The sequence below is a fragment of the Ictidomys tridecemlineatus genome, chromosome 8, assembly GCF_052094955.1.
Source record: "Ictidomys tridecemlineatus isolate mIctTri1 chromosome 8, mIctTri1.hap1, whole genome shotgun sequence".
Lineage (NCBI taxonomy): Eukaryota > Metazoa > Chordata > Mammalia > Rodentia > Sciuridae > Ictidomys > Ictidomys tridecemlineatus.
In genome coordinates, this window is record NC_135484.1 from 84,689,252 (window position 1) to 84,709,019 (window position 19,768).

The 19,768-nt window shown below is 39.2% G+C and overlaps 1 protein-coding gene, 1 non-coding gene and 1 pseudogene across 2 annotated transcripts; 1 reads left to right on the forward strand and 2 right to left on the reverse strand.

Moving 5' to 3' along the window:
- Window positions 1-258: 258 nt before the first annotated feature.
- On the reverse strand, window positions 259-331 carry Trnaa-agc (transfer RNA alanine (anticodon AGC)). Its single transcript has one exon. It is a non-coding gene; the product is annotated as a tRNA-Ala (tRNA).
- Window positions 332-4,000: 3,669 nt separating this feature from the next.
- Window positions 4,001-4,670, reverse strand: LOC101969459 (large ribosomal subunit protein uL30 pseudogene; annotated as a pseudogene).
- Window positions 4,671-17,998: 13,328 nt separating this feature from the next.
- Window positions 17,999-19,145, forward strand: Khdc1l (KH domain containing 1 like). Its single transcript, XM_078018588.1, has 3 exons — window positions 17,999-18,250; window positions 18,409-18,591; window positions 18,915-19,145. Exons 1-3 carry the CDS (start codon window positions 18,151-18,153, stop codon window positions 19,070-19,072), a joined length of 441 nt encoding a protein of 146 aa, XP_077874714.1. The 5' UTR covers window positions 17,999-18,150; the 3' UTR covers window positions 19,073-19,145.
- The last annotated feature ends 623 nt before the right edge of the window (window positions 19,146-19,768 follow it).

Below are 19,768 nucleotides of genomic sequence, written 5' to 3' on the forward strand. Positions count from 1 at the left end.
ATTCCTACTTTTTTGAGGAATCTCCATACTGCTTTCCAGAGTGGTTGCATCAATTTGCAGTCCCACCAGCAATGTATGAGTGTATCTTTTCCTTCACATCCTCACCAACATTTATTGTTACTTGTATTCTTGATAATTGCCATTCTGACTAAAGAGTAAATCTCAGTGTAGTTTCAATTTGCATTTCTCTAATTGCCAAAGATGTGGTACATTTAAATAATATTTGTTGACATTCTTTTTTTTTCTATTTTTTTTTTTTGGTGATGCTGGGGATTGAACCCAGGATCTTGTGCATGCTAAGCAAGCACTCTACCAACTGAGTTATATCCCCATCCCCATTTGTTGATCAATCTTATTTTTTCTTCTGAGAAGTGTCTATTTGGTTCCTTTGCCCATTTATTGATTGGGTTATTTATTTTTCTAGTTAAGTTTTTTGAGTTCTTTGCATTGAAGATTGAAACTTTTAACTGTCATCCAGAGACTGACAGGGTGGGAGAGCTATGGAATAAGAACTGGACTTCTGGGGCTGAGGTTGTGGCTCAGTGGTAGAGTACTTGTGTAGCATGTGTGAGGCACTGGGTTTAATGTTCAGCACCACATAAAAATAAATAAATAAAATAAAGGTATTGTGTCCATCTACAAGTCAAAAAATAAAAAAATGAATTGAACTTCTGATAAAAATCTGAGAAGTCATACTAAATGAAACCTGTAAATCTGAAGATGTTTCTCACAGATGGTCTGTTTCTTTGCCCAAGTATAAAAAATCTTCTAAATATCATGTAGGAGGCAATAGAAACTATATTTTATTTGTGTGCACATTTATTAGCATATTTTCCTGCTATCAGAAAAGTATTGATACTTTTGGTTTCAGATGTGCCTGTCTTGCTATGAGTCCATATCCAGTAGGAGACAGGCAAACCTAAGATTGTTAAGAATCCTGCACTTTGTGTGAGTGCACATTCACATGAATATGTTAAATAAAACATTTACTTACTCCAATTTTAGGCTTGCAACCCTTATTTTCTAAAATATGAGGTAGCAAAGATTGTGCATAATTAGCATTAGGTTACCCACTGCACGCTATCTTGATTCTATGTTTCTGGTCCTATTGTGGCACTTTGGGTAATACCATTTTTATAATTATACATGAATAAATTGACAGGTGATTTTATTCCTGAAAGATAATTTTTATATATTGATATGATTATTTTTATCTTCAACACAAAAGTTAGACAGTTTCTATATCAATATGTACACTAACTAGATTTGTTCTCAGAATAAAAATTTAAGCCTCCTGATAACATAGGTGCAACTTATACATATTTTGAAACTTCACCTTTTTTTTTTCACTTCCAAACATAAAAACCATACTAAGGAAACTTAGAAAAGTAATACTTTATTTCTAAATATTTTTTTATTCACAAAATACCTCAAAATTCAGTCATTAACACTGATATACAACATCAAATATTCCACAGGACAGATGGAAACAGAAAGGCAGATGATTGGTACTTAAAAGCAATAGCAGCCAGGTGTGTTTGTGCACACCTGCAATCTCAGTGACTTGGGAGGCTGAGGCAGGAGGATCATAAGTTCAAGGTCAGCCTTAGCAATTTAGTGAGCTCCTACACAACTCAGTGAGGCTCTCAAGAACTTCTTGAAATTCTGTCTCAAAATAAAAAATGAAAAGGGCTGGGGATGTGGCTCAGTGGTAAAGTACCCCTGGGTTAAATCCCCAGTACCCCAAATAAATAAATAAATAAACAAACAAACAAATAAATAAATAAAAGCAATAATATTAAGTAGTTAAAAGTAGGTTGGACTAGGCAGGGTGGCACATGCCTATAATCCAAGTGGCTTAGAAGGCTAAGGCCGGAGGATTGCAGTCTCAAAGCCAGCCTCAGCAAAAGCATGGTGCTAAGTAACTCAGTGAGACCCTGTCTCTGAATAAAATACAAAAAATAGGGCTAGGGATGTGGCTCAGTGGTCGAATGTCTCTGAATTCAATTCTTGGCACCAAAAAAAAAAAAAAATGGGTTCGATTGTTGCTTAGTTTTTTTAAATTTATTTTTTTAAAAATAAATGATAGCAGAATGCATTGTTGCTTAGTTTTTGTGCATTTAAAAGAATTGAGTGAAAGACAGGGCTTTGGCAACAAGATCAAGTCACACTGGATGCTTGCTTTCTGACAGGATGGTCTGGATCTCATCTCTTCTTATCAACTTCCCCTTTTCAATTTAAATTCTTTATAATTTTCTGAGGTTGTATTCATTTTGTTTTTTACTCCTGAGCAGAAATAAATCTTTCTCTTTACCCTACTTCTTTCTTCTGAGCAAAGGTAAACTTCTCCAGGAGGAAGAAGGGATCTTGTGCTGGGCTTAGGATGGAGGAAGGGAGAAAAGGAGGAAAAGAGAGAGATTAATTAGCTGAATGAGAATGGGGCAGAAGATAGAGGAGAGATAGAAGAGATGGGAGAGATAGATAGCAAGAAGAAAGGGGGAGGGGCTGGGGATGTGGCTCAAGCGGTAGTGCGCTCACCTGGCATGCGTGCGGCCCGGGTTCGATCCTCAGCACCACATACAAATAAAGATGTTGTGTCAGCCGAAAACTAAAAAAATAAATATTAAAAAAAAAAAAAAAGAAAGGGGGAAACTCCAGGCTTCAAATCTTGCAAAATACTTTCCCAGGAGGTGCACGTGTGTCTTCAGAAAAGGTCATCAGGGGCTCCCTTCTCAGGTCTACGTCTCCCATCACCCAAATCCAAGTATTCTGAGAAGAAAATCCTGTGGGTAGATTCAAGCATACAGTCACCACTAACATGGCTCCTCCCACTGTCTTACCTCGGGGGAAGACTGGGAGGAGGTACCAGAGTGTTCCCTGGCTGCATCCACTCTTGGCACAGCAGCCTGCAGTGAAAAATGATTGGGTGGGTATTTAGGATTCTTTCCATGGCCACCGGCAGGTCCCACCTGGCTGTCCAATGTACTTGGCCCTTGATGGGAGTGGTGGAAGCTTACCTCAGTTGGGTACCTCCCAGGAGGTTGTCCTAGGTGAGGCGTCAAATTGCTACTGTTTCTGATCTTCAGGGTTCTGCAGAGGGAACTGGAAGAAAGAAACTGAGGTAGTTCTCAGTCTTTAATCTAATTTTTAGAAACATTTTTTGAGACACTTGCCCCAAATCTTGAAATCAGAAATTGCTGTTGGCTCTAACTTCAAAATACACCTCCGTTTTATACATTTTCTATCATTTTAACCAACTAGTACTCTAGTCGGAGACATACCTTTTTATTTTGGGGTGGGGTGGGGGAGAGTATAGCTAGGTGATGAGTGTGAGGCCCTGAGTTCAATCCCAAGTAACATAAAAAAAAAGTTTTTATTTTCTTTTCTAAAATCTAGATTCCAAGTCCAAAATCATCAAAACATTAAAATGTCTTTTATTTGGGTTTCTTGGAATGACCATCATTGACAAAAATATTTGCTCTGATAATTTATAAAGGGAAAAATAATAGAAATATTCAGGTTTTGGGAATGTGGTTGTAGCTCAGTGGTAGAGCACTTGTCTAGCATGTGTGAATCACTGGGTTCAAGCCTCAGCACCACATAAAAATAAGTAAATACAAAAAAAGGCATATAAAAATGTTATCATATTTTTTTAAAAAAGAAATATTAAGGTTTGTTGACACTCTAAATTTTGAGAATTCAAACATATTGTGACTATTCTTTTGGATATCAAACAGAATAACATAAAGAAACCTGACAAAATAAAAATTGGGTTTTCTGAGGTTAATTATAATAAGATGATTGTGTAGTTATAAACTTAAAAAGATCCTCTTTTGTAAAAACTGAAAAAATAAGTCAATACATTGATTTTAAAAAAGAAAAATTCTTTATCAGTTGTCAATTAGTGACATTCATAATATACTTTAGGGATAAATTAAAGCCCCTGCATTAGTGCTCTCATTAAGGTTTTTATTTTATTTTTTTACATTAAGAACAGGTACTGTTTTATTAAATGACCATATTACAAAAATACCATGGTAGATACCTTAGTTCATCCTTCTAATAAGCCTCTTGATCTGGTCTTCCTGTTATAAGCATCTCCACCTTCTGCAAAATAGGTGGTCTTTTTTTTTTCATTCTACCTCTTGGAGAATATAACCTGAAAGGCCACACAAAGTTATTTGTCTCTTTGAAGTGTTTTCCATAGTGTAGATCTCATGAATCAGATCCTCCATGCAGATGATGCCATATTTACCAAGCGATCAAGCAATCAAAGCGTTATCTGTCAAGGCAATTTGTTTCCTACTGATTTTGCCATATCCATGCTTGTAGATTAGTTCATTCATTAACGTCAGATTTGGATACCCCCATGCAATATATGGTTCCTCAGCATGTTAATTGAAGCCTTGTTGCGCTTAATGAAGGTGGCATTGAAGATCTGGTGAAGGAGAAGAATTTGCAACACCTTAATAACCTTTGCACCCATACCATTGATACTTGATCTTGATGACAAATGCCAATTTTGGTTCTGCAGGTACACAGAAGTTGCCAGATTTTCTAGCCATTCAAATCTCCATTCTGTACATGTGCCTATAATCTTTGTGGCAATGCTTGGCTTTTTTTTTTTTTTTTAAATTATAGATAAGTTTCCTCCTTGACTTTTATAACATCTTTTGGGCAAACTTCTTTCTTGGATGATTTACCTTCAGCTCTGTGATGCCGCAGTCTGGCTGGGCACAAATAACCCAGCCCCCACGAAGCACTTGTAGGTTCAAAACAGCAACTCTTTATTGCCGAACTCCACCAGCACTCCACGCACACTCCCCGGGAACTCTCCCCTAGGATCTCTCCCAGCTCTCCACCGGGCTCCGAGCCCTCTCTCCCTCCAAACCCCGTGAGAACTCAAGGGGAACTCCAAAGTGGCAGGTGCCCGAGGCAGCAGGAACCACCCTATTCCTGGAGCCACCCTATTACACAGCCTGTCCCAATCCAGCATCATCCAGTCACAGCAATTATAACTTAATTATCATCATCTTAATGGCTCGCTGGCATCACCTCTTAACCACTCCTTCTGGCGCCATCCAGACTCTGTGGCTCTCAGCACTGTGAAATTCCTTCACTTTTCTTATTTATTTATTTCTTTGTTCTTTCTAGAGATACATGACAGAAGAGTGTATTTTGACATACTATACATACATAGAAGTAAAACTTCTTCCAATTAGGACTCCATTATTGTGTTTACCTCAGATTCATTTTACTGTCTTTTCTGTTCCCATCCCCACTGTCTTTATTCCCCTTTGTCTAGTCCAATGAACTTCTATTCTTCCTCTCCTCAACCTCCTTTGTTGTGGGTTAGTATCCTCATATCAGAGAGAACATTCTGCATGTGGTTTTTTTGGTACTGACTTATTTCAGCTCAATTCACAACAGCTGAGCTATCGAACCAACCTAGACAGGTGTCCTACAACAGATGAATGGATAAAGAAAATGTGATATCTATCTATCTATCTATCTATCTATCTATCTATCTCACATATACATACAATGGAATATTGTGTGTGTGTATATATATATATATATATATATATATATATATATATATATACACATAACAATGGAATATTACCCAGCTATAGAAAAGCATTTGCTGGTAAATGGATGAAACTGGAGAATATCATGCTAAGTGAAATAAACCAGGCTTTCACTTTTTCTTTTTTTTTATATTTGTTTTAATTAGTTACACATGACAGTACAATGATCTTGACATATCATACTTTTGAATCAGATGGGACATAATTTCTCATTTTTCTGAGTGTACAGGTTGCAGAATTACATTGGTCATGCAGTCACATATATACCCACAGCAATAATAATATCTATTTTATTCTGCTGTCCTTCCCCTCCCCTCTCCTCCCATCACTTCTCTCTACTCAATGTAATGTGACCTACTTTTTTTTTTTTCCCCTCACATTGTCATACCTGAATTCTGCATCACTTTTTCTTAAGGATTTCTGGCACAGCAGGAACTTTTTTTGAGTTTTTTTTTTAATTTTAAAAATTAGGTTTATATGACAGCAGAATGCAATTTGATTCAATGTATACAATTGCAGCACAACTTTACATTTCCATGGTTGTACATGATGTAGAATCTCATTATATGTGCATCATACAATGTACCTAGAGTAATGATGTCCATCTCATTCTACCATCTTTTCTACCTCCATGTCCCTTCCCACCTCTCCCTTCCCTTTGTCCCATGAAAGTTCCTTCATTATTCCCATGTCTCCCTTATTAGGGATCAGCATCTACTTATGAGATAGAACATTCAGTCTTTGGTTTTTTGGAATTGGCTTACTTTACTTAGCATGATATTCTCCAATTCCATCCATTTTATTCTCTTTTAATGCTGAGTAATATGTCATTGTGTATATATAAACAGTTTCTTTATTCATTCATCTATTGAAGGGTATCTAGGTTTCTTCCACAGTTTAGCTACTGTGAATAATGCTGCTATAAACATTGATGTGGCTGCATTACTATAGTATGCTGATTTTAAGTCCCTTGGGTATAGACTGAGGAGTGGGATAGCTGGATCAAATGGTTGTTCCATTCCAAATTTTTTGAGGAATCTCCATACTACTTTCCAGGTTAGTTGCACCGATTTGCAGTCCCACCAGCAATGAATGAGTGTGCCTTCCCCCCACATCCTCATCAACATTCATTGTTCTTTGTATTCTTGAAAACTACCATTCTGACTGCCATGAGATGAAATCTTAGAGTAGTTTTGATTTGCATTTCTCTAATTACTAGAGATGTTGAACATTTTTTCATATATGTGTTGATTTCTTCAGCACCCTCAAACCCTCCATGGTTCCAGCAGGAAATAGAGGAACTCTCATTAACTCCTATTGCAACTCTGCCTCCCTCACTGGGGAGGGAGAGTGAGCATTATTTGGTGTTAGGGAGCTATTTGCAATCTCTACAAATATTTTGGAAACACACCTCAGTAGGCTGAGGCAGTAGGAATGACAGCCTCTGCAACTTAGTGAAACCTCCTTTCAAAATAAAAATAAAAAAGGCTGTGGTTGTAGCTCAGTGGCACAATGCCCCTGGGTTCAATCTCTAGCGTCAAAAAAAAAGTATTTAATATTGCTTGTTAATGATTCATATTTAAAAATATAAAGTTTGTCAAACATTCTGTGCTACCACCGATCTAAATTTATCATTAGAATAACCTTCTCCCACAAGTTAAATAAGCTCAAAAAGCTGAATTGTTTCCCATCACTCAAACTTGCCAGCTAATGAGACTGAAAAAAATCAAATATTTGTATAAGCAGTAGATATGCAATTGGATTGGTTTATTAAAACAAACAAACGACACCAACAAAATGGTAAGAAATTAAAGAACACTTTAGAAACTTTTCTATTACAAAAGAGGTAGCCAGCCATTCCCCTGAACGGAGCAGCAGCTGCAGTGGAAGAAATTCATCATTTATTGAGCTCAGAGGCCCCAAGTTGCCCTGTTATGATCCTCAGTAAGCAGCAGCATCAGCAGGAGCTGGAGAAACACTTGCTGAAGGACGCTTGTCCCACAGTGCCCTGGTGGCCCTAGCCGCTAGGCTCGACCTGGAGGAGCGACATGTGCGGACGTGGTTTGTGGCGCACCAGGCCTTATGCCCTCGCTGGGCACCACCACACCCTCGCAGGGAGCAGCGTCCGCGCCCGCCTTCCTACAGGCCAAATGCAGTCTGCCCCGCCACAGGGGCCTCACCGCCGATGTCGCCTGTGTCGTGAGGAGCGCCTGAGCCAGCAGACTTCCATGGGGTACATACCCCTAAGCAATGAGCGACTTAAGTGCCAGTCCTTAGAACTTCTTCCCAGAGGACAAACCCAGCTTCTCCAGTAAACACCAGTCCTGTGGGTACCCGGGGGGCAGCGTCCAGGAGGGCTTCCCAGCAGTCGCCACCCACCCTGGGGGCCCCAGTGCCTCTGAACCTCAGGGGTGGAGGCCCGCGAGGCCCTGGTTGCCTCCCAGAGACTGGAGCTGTGGAGGAAGGTGGTCTTGAGGACATGGACAAATCAGATTCCTGAATATATGTGATTCTGCCCCTGCCACATCCCGCAGGTCCCACAGGTTTGCATTCTGGCTACCTGTCCCCACTTGAGTCACCTGGGAGATGTCTCCAGTGTTTCCAGTCGAGGAGTGAATTGGGTGTTCCTGGGTGCGCTTCCTCGCGTGGATGCTGCCCACAAACTCTTTCAGGGGCTGTGCCCGGCGCCCTGGAGACACTCAGTATTACGAGGCCGTGACCCTCTGCAGGCCGGTGTACTGCCTACGGTTTTCATCTATTTCCCTGATAAATATTAAAACATTCTCGCATGTTAATTGATTTTTCTTGGGGTGGGGGATAATGAGGATTGAGCCCAGGGGCACATTACCCTTAAGCACACCCCTAGCCCTCTTTATTCTTTTGAGACAGGGTCTTGCTAAGTTGCTGAGGTTTTCGAGCTTGCAATCCTCCTGCCTCAGCCTCCTAAACTGCTGTGATTAGAGGCATGGATTTCCCTTTATCCTATATTCCTGGCAATTAAAGTCCCTCTGGTATATTTTCCCATTTATTTGTTTTCATTGGTAGCATTTGTTTTTCCATTATCAATTTCAGTTTTCCAAGTACCTGTTAGGACTCTGTTTAGTTTTTTCATTTCTATCAGTGAAAGACTGTTACACTGTAAAACACAATAAACCACTAAAAATAAAAAGGGGGGGGGTAGCCATATAAAAGAGTGGAAATTCATTCAAAGTGCAATGACCCAGAATCTTGAGGAAATAACAGTTCACTGCTATACTAATTACACAAGTAACATTAGCAATGCAGTGGCCTCAGTGATGTCTTGCAAATATGTTCTGGCTGGTGTTTATTTCCAGGATGCATCAAGGATATGCATCAGATCAAAGTTCTGATGATTAGATTGCTTGATTGTTATTCTGAACCTAAGGAATTTCAATTTATTCTTCAGTGATGTGGGGCACACATTTTCCTGCTGTTGTTACTAAAGAACAGCCCCCAAATTTATTTTAATAACTAACTTTCACTGTCCCAAGTGAATATTTAGGAGAACTAGAAAGAAAACAATGAATTCTAAAACTAAAGTCGAGAATACTCTCCAAGACATCTGTGGCTGAGACTTGCTGCTAACCTTGATAACAATACAATCAGTTCCTCCTGGAATCTTCAGGCTACTCCAAACATTTAGAAATACACTTCTGAAAGTGTACTCTGTCGTATCACAAGCTCACATTTCTTTCTTTTTTAAAGTTATTTTTTATTAGTGCATTGTAATTATACATATAGTGGGATTCACTGTGCCATATTTGTACATGTATATAACATAATTTTGTCAACTTCATTCCACAGTACCTCTCCTTTCCTTCCTGTTCTCTTATACTTTTATGAGATTCCCCTTCTACTTAAAATCATTCTTTTTTTCTCTCTAGGTGTCACATATGAGAGAAAACACATAACATTTGACTTTCTGAGTCTTCTGTATTTCACTTAACTTAATATGCTCTTAAGTTCCATCCATGCAAATGACTTAATTTTGTTCTTCTTTATGGCTGAATAAAAATCTATTGTGTATATATACCACATTATAAAAAATGCATTTATTTTTGGTGGATACGTATTGTTGATGGTTCTATAATTGACTCTTGTGAATTGCATTGCTATAAACGTGGAGATGCACGCAACGCTATATATAGTAGGCTGACTTTAATTCTTTTGGCTAAATACTGAGGAGTGGTACAAGCTCCCATTTCTATTTTTTTTTCTTTTTTTTATTGGTTGTTCAAAACATTACAAAGCTCTTGACATATCATATTTCATACATTAGATTCAAGTGGGTTATGAACTCCCATTTTTACCCCAAATACAGATTGCAGGATCACATCGGTTACACATCCACATTTTTACATAATGCCCTATTAGTAACTGTTGTATTCTGCTACCTTTCCTATCCTCTACCATCCTCCCTCCCCTCCCCTCCCATCTTCTCTCTCTACCCCATCTACTGTAATTCATTTCTATCCTTGTTTATTTTCCCATTCCCCTCACAACCTCTTATATGTAATTTTGTATAACAATGAGGGTCTCCCTCCATTTCCATGCAATTTCCCTTTTCTCTCCCTTTCCCTCCCACCTCATGTCTCTGTTTAATGTTAATCTTTTCTTTCTGCTCTTCCTCCCTGCTCTGTTCTTAGTTGCTCTCATTATATCAAAGGAGACATTTGGTATTTGTTTTTTAGGGATTGGCTAGCTTCACTAAGCATAATCTGTTCTAGTGCCATCCATTTCCCTGCAAATTCCATGATTTTGTCATTTTTTAGTGCTGCGCCGCGTAATACTCCATGGTGTATAAATGCCACATTTTTTTAATCCATTCATCTATTGAAGGGCATCTGGGTTGGTTCCACAGTCTAGCTATTGTGAATTGTGCTGCTATGAACATCGATGTGGCAGTATCCCTGTAGTACACTCTTTTAAGGTCTTCAGGGAATAGTCCGAGAAGGGCAATAGCTGGGTCAAATGGTGGTTCCATTCCCAGATTTCCCAGGAATCTCCATACTGCTTTCCAAATTGGCCGAACCAATTTGCAGTCCCACCAGCAATGTACAAGAGTACCCCTTTCCCCACATCCTCGCCAGCACTTGTTGTTGTTTGACTTCATAATGGCTGCCAATCTTACTGGAGTGAGATGGTATCTTAGGGTGGTTTTGATTTGCATTTCTCTGACTGCTAGAGATGGTGAGCATTTTTTCATGTACTTGTTGATTGATTTTATGTCCTCCTCTGAGAAGTGTCTGTTCAGGTCCTTGGCCCATTTGTTGATTGGGTTATTTGTTATCTTATTGTCTAATTTTTTGAGTTCTTTGTATACTCTGGATATTAGGGCTCTATCTGAAGTGTGAGGAGTAAAAATTTTTTCTCATGATGTAGGCTCCCTATTTACCTGTCTTATTGTTTCTCTTGCTGAGAAAAAACTTTTCAGTTTAAGTAAGTCCCATTTGTTGACTCTTGTTATTAACTCTTGTGCTATGGGTGTCCTATTAAGGAATTTGGAGCCCAACCCCACAATATGTAGATCGGAGCCAACTTTTTCTTCTAACAGATGCAGAGTCTCTGATTTGATATCTAGCTCCTTGATCCACTTTGAGTTAACTTTTGTGCATGGTGAGAGGAGGGGATTCAGTTTCGTTTTGTTGCATATGGATTTCCAGTTTTCCCAACACCATTTGTTGAAGATGCTATCCTTCCTCCATTGCATGCTTTTAGCTCCTTTATCAAATATAAGATAGTTGTAGCTTTGTGGATTAGTCTCTGTGTCCTCTATTCTGTACCATTGGTCCACCCGCTTGTTTTGGTACCAGTACCATGCTGTTTTTGTTACTATTGCTCTATAATATAGTTTGAAATCTGGTATCGCTATACCGCCTGATTCACACTTCCTGCTTAGAATTGCTTTTGCTATTCTGGGTCTTTTATTTTTCCATATGAATTTCATGATTGCTTTATCTATTTCTACAAGAAATGCTGTTGGGATTTTGATTGGCATTGCATTAAACCTATAGAGAGCTTTTGGTAATATCGCCATTTTGATGATGTTAGTTCTGCCTATCCATGAACAGGGTATATTTTTCCATCTTCTAAGATCTTCTTCTACTTCTCTTTTTAGGGTTCTGTAGTTTTCATTGTATAAATCTTTCACCTCTTTTGTTAGGTTGATTTCCAAGTATTTTATTTTATTTTTTTGAGGATATTGTGAATGGAGTGGTTGTCCTCATTTCCGTTTCAGAAGTTTTGTCACTGATATACAGAAATGACTTTGATTTATGCGTGTTGATTTTATATCCTGCCACTTTGCTGAATTCATTTATTAGTTCTAGTAGTTTCTTTGTAGACCCTTTGGGTGTTCTAGGTATAGAATCATGTCATCCGCAAATAGTGATAATTTAAGTTTTTCTTTTCCTATTTTTATGCCTTTAATTTCTTTCATCTGTCTAATTGCTCTGGCCAGTGTTCTGAGAACTATATTGAACAGAAGTGGTGAGAGAGGACATCCCTGTCTTGTTCCAGATTTTAGAGGGAATGCCTTCAATTTTTCTCCATTCAGAATGATGCTAGCCTGAGGCTTAGTTAGCATAGATAGCTTTTACAATGTCGAGGAAAGTTCCTGTTATCCCTAGTTTTTCTAATGTTTTGAACATAAAGGGATGCTCTACTTTGTCGAATGCTTTTTCTGCATCTATCGAGATGATCATATGGTTCTTATCTTTAAGTCTATTGATGTGGTGAATAACATTTATTGATTTCTGTATATTGAACCATCCTTGCATTCCAGGGATGAATCCTACTTGATCATGGTGCTCAATTTTTTTGATGTGCCTTTGTATCCGATTCGCCAGAATTTTATTGAGGATTTTTGCATCTAGGTTCATTAGAGATATTGGTCTGTAGTTTTCTTTCTTTGAGGTGTCTTTGTCTGGTTTCGGAATCAGGGTGATGTTGGCCTCATAGAATGAATTTGGCAGAGCTCCCTCTTTTTCTATTTCCTGAAATAACTTGAAAAGTATTGGTATTAATTCTTCTTTAAAGGTTTTGTAAAACTCCGCTGTATACCCATCCGGTCCTGGGCTTTACTTGGTTGGTAGTCTTTTGATTGCTTCTTCTATTTCATCCATTGATATTGGTCTGTTCAAATTGTGTGTATCCTCCTGACTCAATCTGGGCAAATCATATGACTTAAGAAATTTATCGATGTCTTCACTATCGTATGAGTGATATGATTTTTCCCAACCTTTCACCTTCAATCTGTGTATGTCTTTTCCTATCAGATGAGTCTCCTGTAGGCAGCATATTGTTGGATCTTTTTTTAATCCATTCTACTAGCCTATGTCTTTTGATTGGTGCATTTAAGCCATTAACATTTAGGGTTACTATTGAGATATGGTTTGTATTTCCAGCCATATTTGGTTATGTATGTTACTTAACATGATTTGTTTTTCCTCTATGCTTAGTTTTTCCTTTACTGTACTACCTCTCGCTGTTGGTTTTGATTGTTATTTTCCATTTCCCCTTCCTGTAGTGTTTTGCCAAGGATGTTTGAAGAGCTGGTTTTCTAGCTGTAAATTCTTTTAACTTTTGTTTATCATGGAAGATTTTTATTTCATGTTCAATTCTGAAGCTTAATTTCGCTGGATACATGATTCTTGGTAGTAACCCTTTTTCTTTCAGCGTTTGAAATATGTTGTTCCAGGATCTTCTAGCTTTCAGAGTCTGTGTTGAAAGATCAGCAGTTATCCTGATTGGTTTACCCCTAAATGTAATCTGCTTCCTCTCTCTTGTGGCTTTTAAGATTCTCTCCTTATTCTGTACGTTGGGCATCTTCATTATTATGTGTTTTGGTGTGGATCTCTTATGATTTTGTACATTCGGTGTCCTGTAGGCTTCTAGTATTTGGATTTCTTTTTCATTCTTTAAGTCTGGGAAGTTTTCTAGTATTATTTCATTGAATAGATTGCTCATTCCCTTAGTTTGGACCTCTGTACCCTCTTGTATCCCAATAACTCTTAGGTTTGGTTTCTTGATGTTATCCCATAATTCTTGGATGTTCTACTCATGATTTCTTAACATTCTCGCTGAGCTGTCTATGTTCTTTTCAAGTTGAAAAACTTTGTCTTCGTTTCTGAAGTTTTATCTTCTAAGTTTTCTACTCTGCTGGTAATACTCTCATTTGAGTTTTTAATTTGGTTTATTGTTTCCTGCATTTCCAGGATTTCTGTTTGTTTTTTATATCCTCTATCTCCCCATAGAGTTGATCTTTTGCTTCTTGGATTTGTTTATTTAATTCATTGTCAAAGTGATTTTTCATTGTCTGAATTTGCTGTATAATGTCTTCCTTGAGACTCCAGATCATCTGAAGCATGTATATCCTGAACTCTTTGTCTGACATTCCATCAGCTGCAGATATTACCTCATCTAATGTTGAATTGGCCTGTATTGTTTGTGGTCCTTTCTTTCCTTGTCTTTTCATACTGCTCATAATTCTTTGTAGCTTTGTAAAACTGTTGTGCTAATATTTTTCCCCTTATATATTAGTATTGTTGTTGTATAGCTCCAAAATCCCTCTTTTGCAGAGAAAGACAACGTTAACAGTTCCCAATATCAACAGTACATTATCTAAGCACAAGTTTTCATTATTAATACATTTATAGTTGGATTCTAAGACTATAGATATTGGTTTTAATTATTACTTAAGAATATATTCATTAGTTTCATAAAAGGTGTACCATATCTGGTGGTATATAGAAAACTTAATTTCAGATGAAGGATGTTATACTTAGACGGAAAGGAGTGAGGGTATGAGGTTAAACTAACTTAGCACCTTTGGAAAACTCTAACCACTAGACTGGTAATTTATGGAAGAATGTATAGACTCAACCTCCTATCTATTTAGATAGTTACCCTATGTATAGATAGCAAAAGTTAGGAGATTGAAAGTGGGATTGAGAGAATACGAATGAAAAAAAGAAAAGAAAAAAAATAACAAGGAAGAAAAGAGAAATAAGAGAAGGAAAAGGAAAGTAAGATAGAAATCAAGAAAAAAATGGGGGGAAGGTGGGGTATATGCAATTCCTCTATATTATATTACTTTGGTAATTCGGTTGTTCATGCACAGTTCTTGGTTTCACATATGCTGAAGTTGTGGAAGAGAGAGAAGAAAAGAGAGAAAGAGAGAGAAAAAAAGGTCTCTCAGAACACTGTTTTCCTTGCTTCCAGTAGGTGGCGTTGCCTATTCCTAGCTTGAGCCTCTGTATTCAGGATGGTGGGTATAGCCAGTGTGAAAGGAAATGAGCTTCCACCTGTGTCTTCCCTACTCTAGTCTCTGAGGTAGAAACCAGGTGTCTGTATAGTTGTTGTTTTGCGTTGATAGCTACAACCCCCAAAAGCTTGTGGGAAATATTTTGAGTTATGGCAGCTAAGGGTGGGGGAGTTGGAAACCGGGTACCTGGATCAGCCGCAGAACCGTGCTGGTAGCCACACCCCCTTTGATGGGTTTTAAGGGTTGATGGGCTTCCTCTGGACTAGCACTTGGGGCGGGGCTGGACTTCCTCCTCCGGTCTGGCTGGGCGCCTGGCGTCTTTCCTCCTAAGTTTTGGGAAGAATCTAAACTTCTAAAAGTCAGAGAAAATCTACCCTTGGACTCAGTGGAAAATACTTCATTCAGAAACCATAAGCTGAAGTTTCTTAAATGTCTTTCAGAAACAAACAAACTTTGGAAGAAGATCAAGTAGCTGATGGCATCAAACAGATATTTCTACCCAAGAGAATAAAACAAGAAAAAAAATTTCTAATTAAAAATTTTTGCTCTGCTTGTTATCATTCTTTGGTGGCTTCCAGAGGCCAACATAATTTCAAGTGTGTTTCAGAAATCTTCATAATTATTCTTAACTCTAGTGTTTTTCTTCACCTAAGGAAGAGCAAAGCTTTCTTGTGTGTTTTTATCAGACTCTATCTATTGTTTTAAAACTAACTGATTAATAAATTTTCATCCTTCATCTGATTCTACTAAAAAAAAATCTAATAATTGTTCTTTTCCACAGTTTAAAAGGCAAATTCTCTTTTGTGGGCCCTTCTGTAACTTGAATTTTCCTGAAGGTTAATTTTAACCTTTACTCTATCAAAATTGGACACTGACCCCCAAATAACGTACTTCTGCTGACATTATTGCAACAAAAAATGGAGGGCATCCTTGAAGCATTAGTATGTTATCTTCTGTGACTCCCCAGCCTCCATTCTAGAAATCTTCACATTTAAGGGCCTACAGGTCACTTCACTCTCATTGACTATCTATCTATCTATCTATCTATCTATCTATCTATCTATCTATCCACACACACATTTTTTTCCTTTTCTTTTCTTGGTACCACAGATTGAAACCAGTGGTGTTTAACCACTGACCCCATTCCCAGCCCTTTTTATTTTTTATTTTGAGACAGTCCTGATCAGGTACTTAGGTCCTTTCTTTCAGTTGTTGAGGCTGGCTTTGAATTTTTGATCCTTCTGCCTCAGACTCCTGAGTCACTGAGATTCCAAGCATTTACCACCGTGCCCAGCACCCCAGTCTCATTGTGATAGGTGAGACTTTACCCCCGTACGATTTGTGTAACACTAAACTACCACAGTTCATGTGGACATCAGGGTTTCATCTGATCACTACACAAACCTATCTTATGTGATATGTTGCAGCTTTTTGAATATTTTATTAATAAATATTAAAACATTTTAACTTTAAAAATATTTTTCAATTTTAATCACCTACTCTTATAAGAAACTATATTTTTCTGAGAAATATACTTAGTTACCTAAAATGAGGCAAGCCTGGACTGTGGAGGAAGGCTCCAAGGAGAGATCATTGGCTCCCAATCCAGTGGCAGGAATAGTGCAACTAATGGGGTCCAAAACATGTCTCTGGCCCTTAGCAGAAGTTACAAATGACACAACCTCTACAAACTAGTTTCAACTTAAGTTTCAAGGCAATTATGGGTGATTGCAAAACTTTTGGCTAGCCAAGAACTTTGGTCACAAACACTGTCTGCAGCATGTTCTTAGAACATTATTGGTCAGGTCGGATAGTTTTGTGGCTCCATTGAAAGAAAAGATGCCCTGGATCTCTAGATGGATTGGGGAATGTGTTTTCTTGGCCTGGTTTTGATGTGTTTGCAGTGTTTTATTAGGATTCATAGTCATTTAGTTTTTAATGACTATGTAGTTGATCAGTGTGTTTAGTATGCTGAATGCTCCTGTGAAGTTATTGTCTTTTCAGATCATTCAAAATCTCATTTTCCATCAAAAGGCCTGAGAGACAACTGTACACCGCTGTAGGCTGGGTTCTCTGAGTAACCTTGTTAATGACTTCTGACAATGGTGTGGATCCAAACCTGGCCAATTCAAACCATGAAGACTGACTTTGTTGTTTTGGCCAAAAGGGGAGGGTGAAGAGGGAAAAACCAGGCAGGAACTTAGAGTCTGAGGCTGGATAGATAAACTCTAATCTTCCCTAGTAAATATAAATATCTCACTTTTTATTTTTCAGTACTGGGGATTGAACCCAGGGGCACTTAGTAACACCCCCCCCCCCCCCCCCCGCCGTTTTGATTTTTAAATTTTGAGATGGGGTCTTGCTAAATGGCTTAGGGTCTCACTAAATTGCCAGGGCTAGTCTTGAATTTGCAATCCTGTCTCAGTTTCCCAAGTTGCTGGGATTACGGGCATGTGCCACCACACCCAGCTACTTATTTTTTTTTTTTACTTTGAAATTGGGGCTAAGCTGCTGAGGGTCTGTTTAAGTTTCCCAGGCTGTCCTCAAACTTGGGATTCTTCTGATTTAGCTTCACAAATCGTTGAGGTCACAGGAGTTTGCCATTGCACCTGGCTCTTAAAAAATAGCTTAATCAGTCATGACCACTTAGTCACAGTGATGGAACCTGATAGACAAAGGCCACTCTGAAACTGTTGGAAACTCGGTAAAGATAATACTCTACAATTCAGATTACATCAATCACCCTACCTCCTAGATGAAGATTGCTAAGATAATTATCTAATTGTCACATTTTAGGAAATTGGCTTCTGATTCTCTAGTACAGCACACTAAATAAACCCAGCTTTGTTTGTCTGCACATGTACAGTCGTTGATTGACTGCCAAGACCTGTCAAAATTCAGGGAGCCACTCGGAGACTTCCTGTTCTAGCACCTTCCATCCCTCAACCCCTGACCTGGTTGATGCTCAATGAATCTGCTTCAAAATCCTTTGAAATTAGAGATAAGAAAATTTTGGATCCCTGGGAGTTCCCCGGGCAAGCACTGATTGATAATCTAATTTCGAATGGAGAGATTAAGACCTGAATGGGATATTGCTGGATTGGATCTTCTCCACGAGGCTACAGTAACAGGAGATCCTCCCTAGGGTGTGTCAGGGGGTGGGTTGTTTGAGTGCCCATATATAGCACAGGGTCCAGGCCTTTTTCACATTTTCCAGCCAGTTGCTTGGACTTGCTCTACTCTGAATCAAGAAGAGCAGTGCACCATTTGGAAATGAGCACCGTTGGCAAGAAGGCGTGGTGGACCTTACCTGAAAACTTTCATTCTCCACTGGTACTTTACATGGAAGAAGACCTAGAGAAGCACATATTTGGTAGGTAGCCCTTGCCCACATTTCCTTCCCCATCCTTCCCTTCCAACCTTTCTCTCTCCTCCTCTGTCCGTCCCAGGTCCCTACTCTCAAGGCCACCTCTTTGTCTCACTCAGTACAGGGCATTTACTTTTCCTCTCTCTCCCCTCCTGTGTTCACAGGTCAAGGAGATGAATACCTTCGTAGTATTGAGGTGCATAGCCACACTCTCATTCAGCTGGAGCCATGGTTCACAGCCACAGGCCAGACTCGAGTTATAGTGGTTGGACCACCTAGAGCAAGAAAGTGGCTGCTGAGTATGATCCGGAGTTTGGGGAGCCGGGATTGGTGCTGTCAGGACCAAGGTAGGTATCCTTACTAAATTGTGGTTAAGAATGAAGTGATAGTCCTGGTAGAGTTTTGTGGCATTGAAGGATTGCTCAAGTGGTTGGGAATCTAGGTGCTCCCCAGAGTTCATTACAAGTAGAGGGACAAAGTCACACCATTTTTGTGACTTGAAGTCACTGAGGGAGTAAAAAGGTAGTGAGGCGGCATGAATGGGTTGTCTGAGGGGGCCTGGGTTAGGATGACTGTCTTTCCCATAATGCTCCTGTGGGCGATCCTCACCTGCACTGCAGCCTCCTAGTAATGAACTCTACTTTACCATTTCTAATTATTCCCTCCACAGGCCTGGAGATGTTACGGCGTGTCCGGAGCCAGCCCCTGACCGATCATGAGCTAATTGCCACCACCATCGTGGAATCAGATACCTTGTTTCTATCATTGGCCGTCAGAATGATTTGGGCCATCTCAGGGTTCCCATCACCAATTGCATGGTTATTTTAGGTTGTTTTGGAATTAGCTGTATCCATAATAAAGGACTGACTTTCTGGGAAGCTGAGATGTGAGAAGTCTTATTTCAGCCCTGTTGAGAAAAACATGAAAGACTGATAGAAGTTTTGATTTGTGGCTCCTCTCATCTCTCAAGCTTCTAGGTGTGGATCTGAAGGAAATTTCCTAAGTGTTGGAAAGCTTTCCACTGGCAAAGATACCTAATAAAGCATGCTACCTAATATGTAATGCTTTTGCCTCTTTTTTATTTGGATAAGCTTATCTAGTCTAGTAGGGTCTAGTCTCAGCCTGGTGCTGAGCTGTGGATGGCATCCACAGCCTCTGGGGAGGCCCAGCCCAGGGAAAAAGCCAGATATAAGACATCTTTCAATGAACTGCTTTTCTCAGACCAGAAGCTCTTAGATGAATAAAAACGGGAGGGGGGAGGGGCAGTGGAGGGAGGGGTGGTGGTTGGGAGGGGGCAGGGAGGGCTTCTGAAAAGAAGGGATCTTCCTAGAAGGCTCAGGATTCTTCTGAATTGAAAATGCAAACCAAAGGGGAGAGTGAGAAGTTGGGAGGTCCAGATGGAAACTAAAGATGTCCTCAGTTTCACTGCCTGGTGGAATAGGCAAGGGGGCAACCCAGCCAAGCCTGGTGAATGGGAATTAGCCAGCATTGTCCCTGACCACCCAGAAGCTTTGAAGGTGAGCT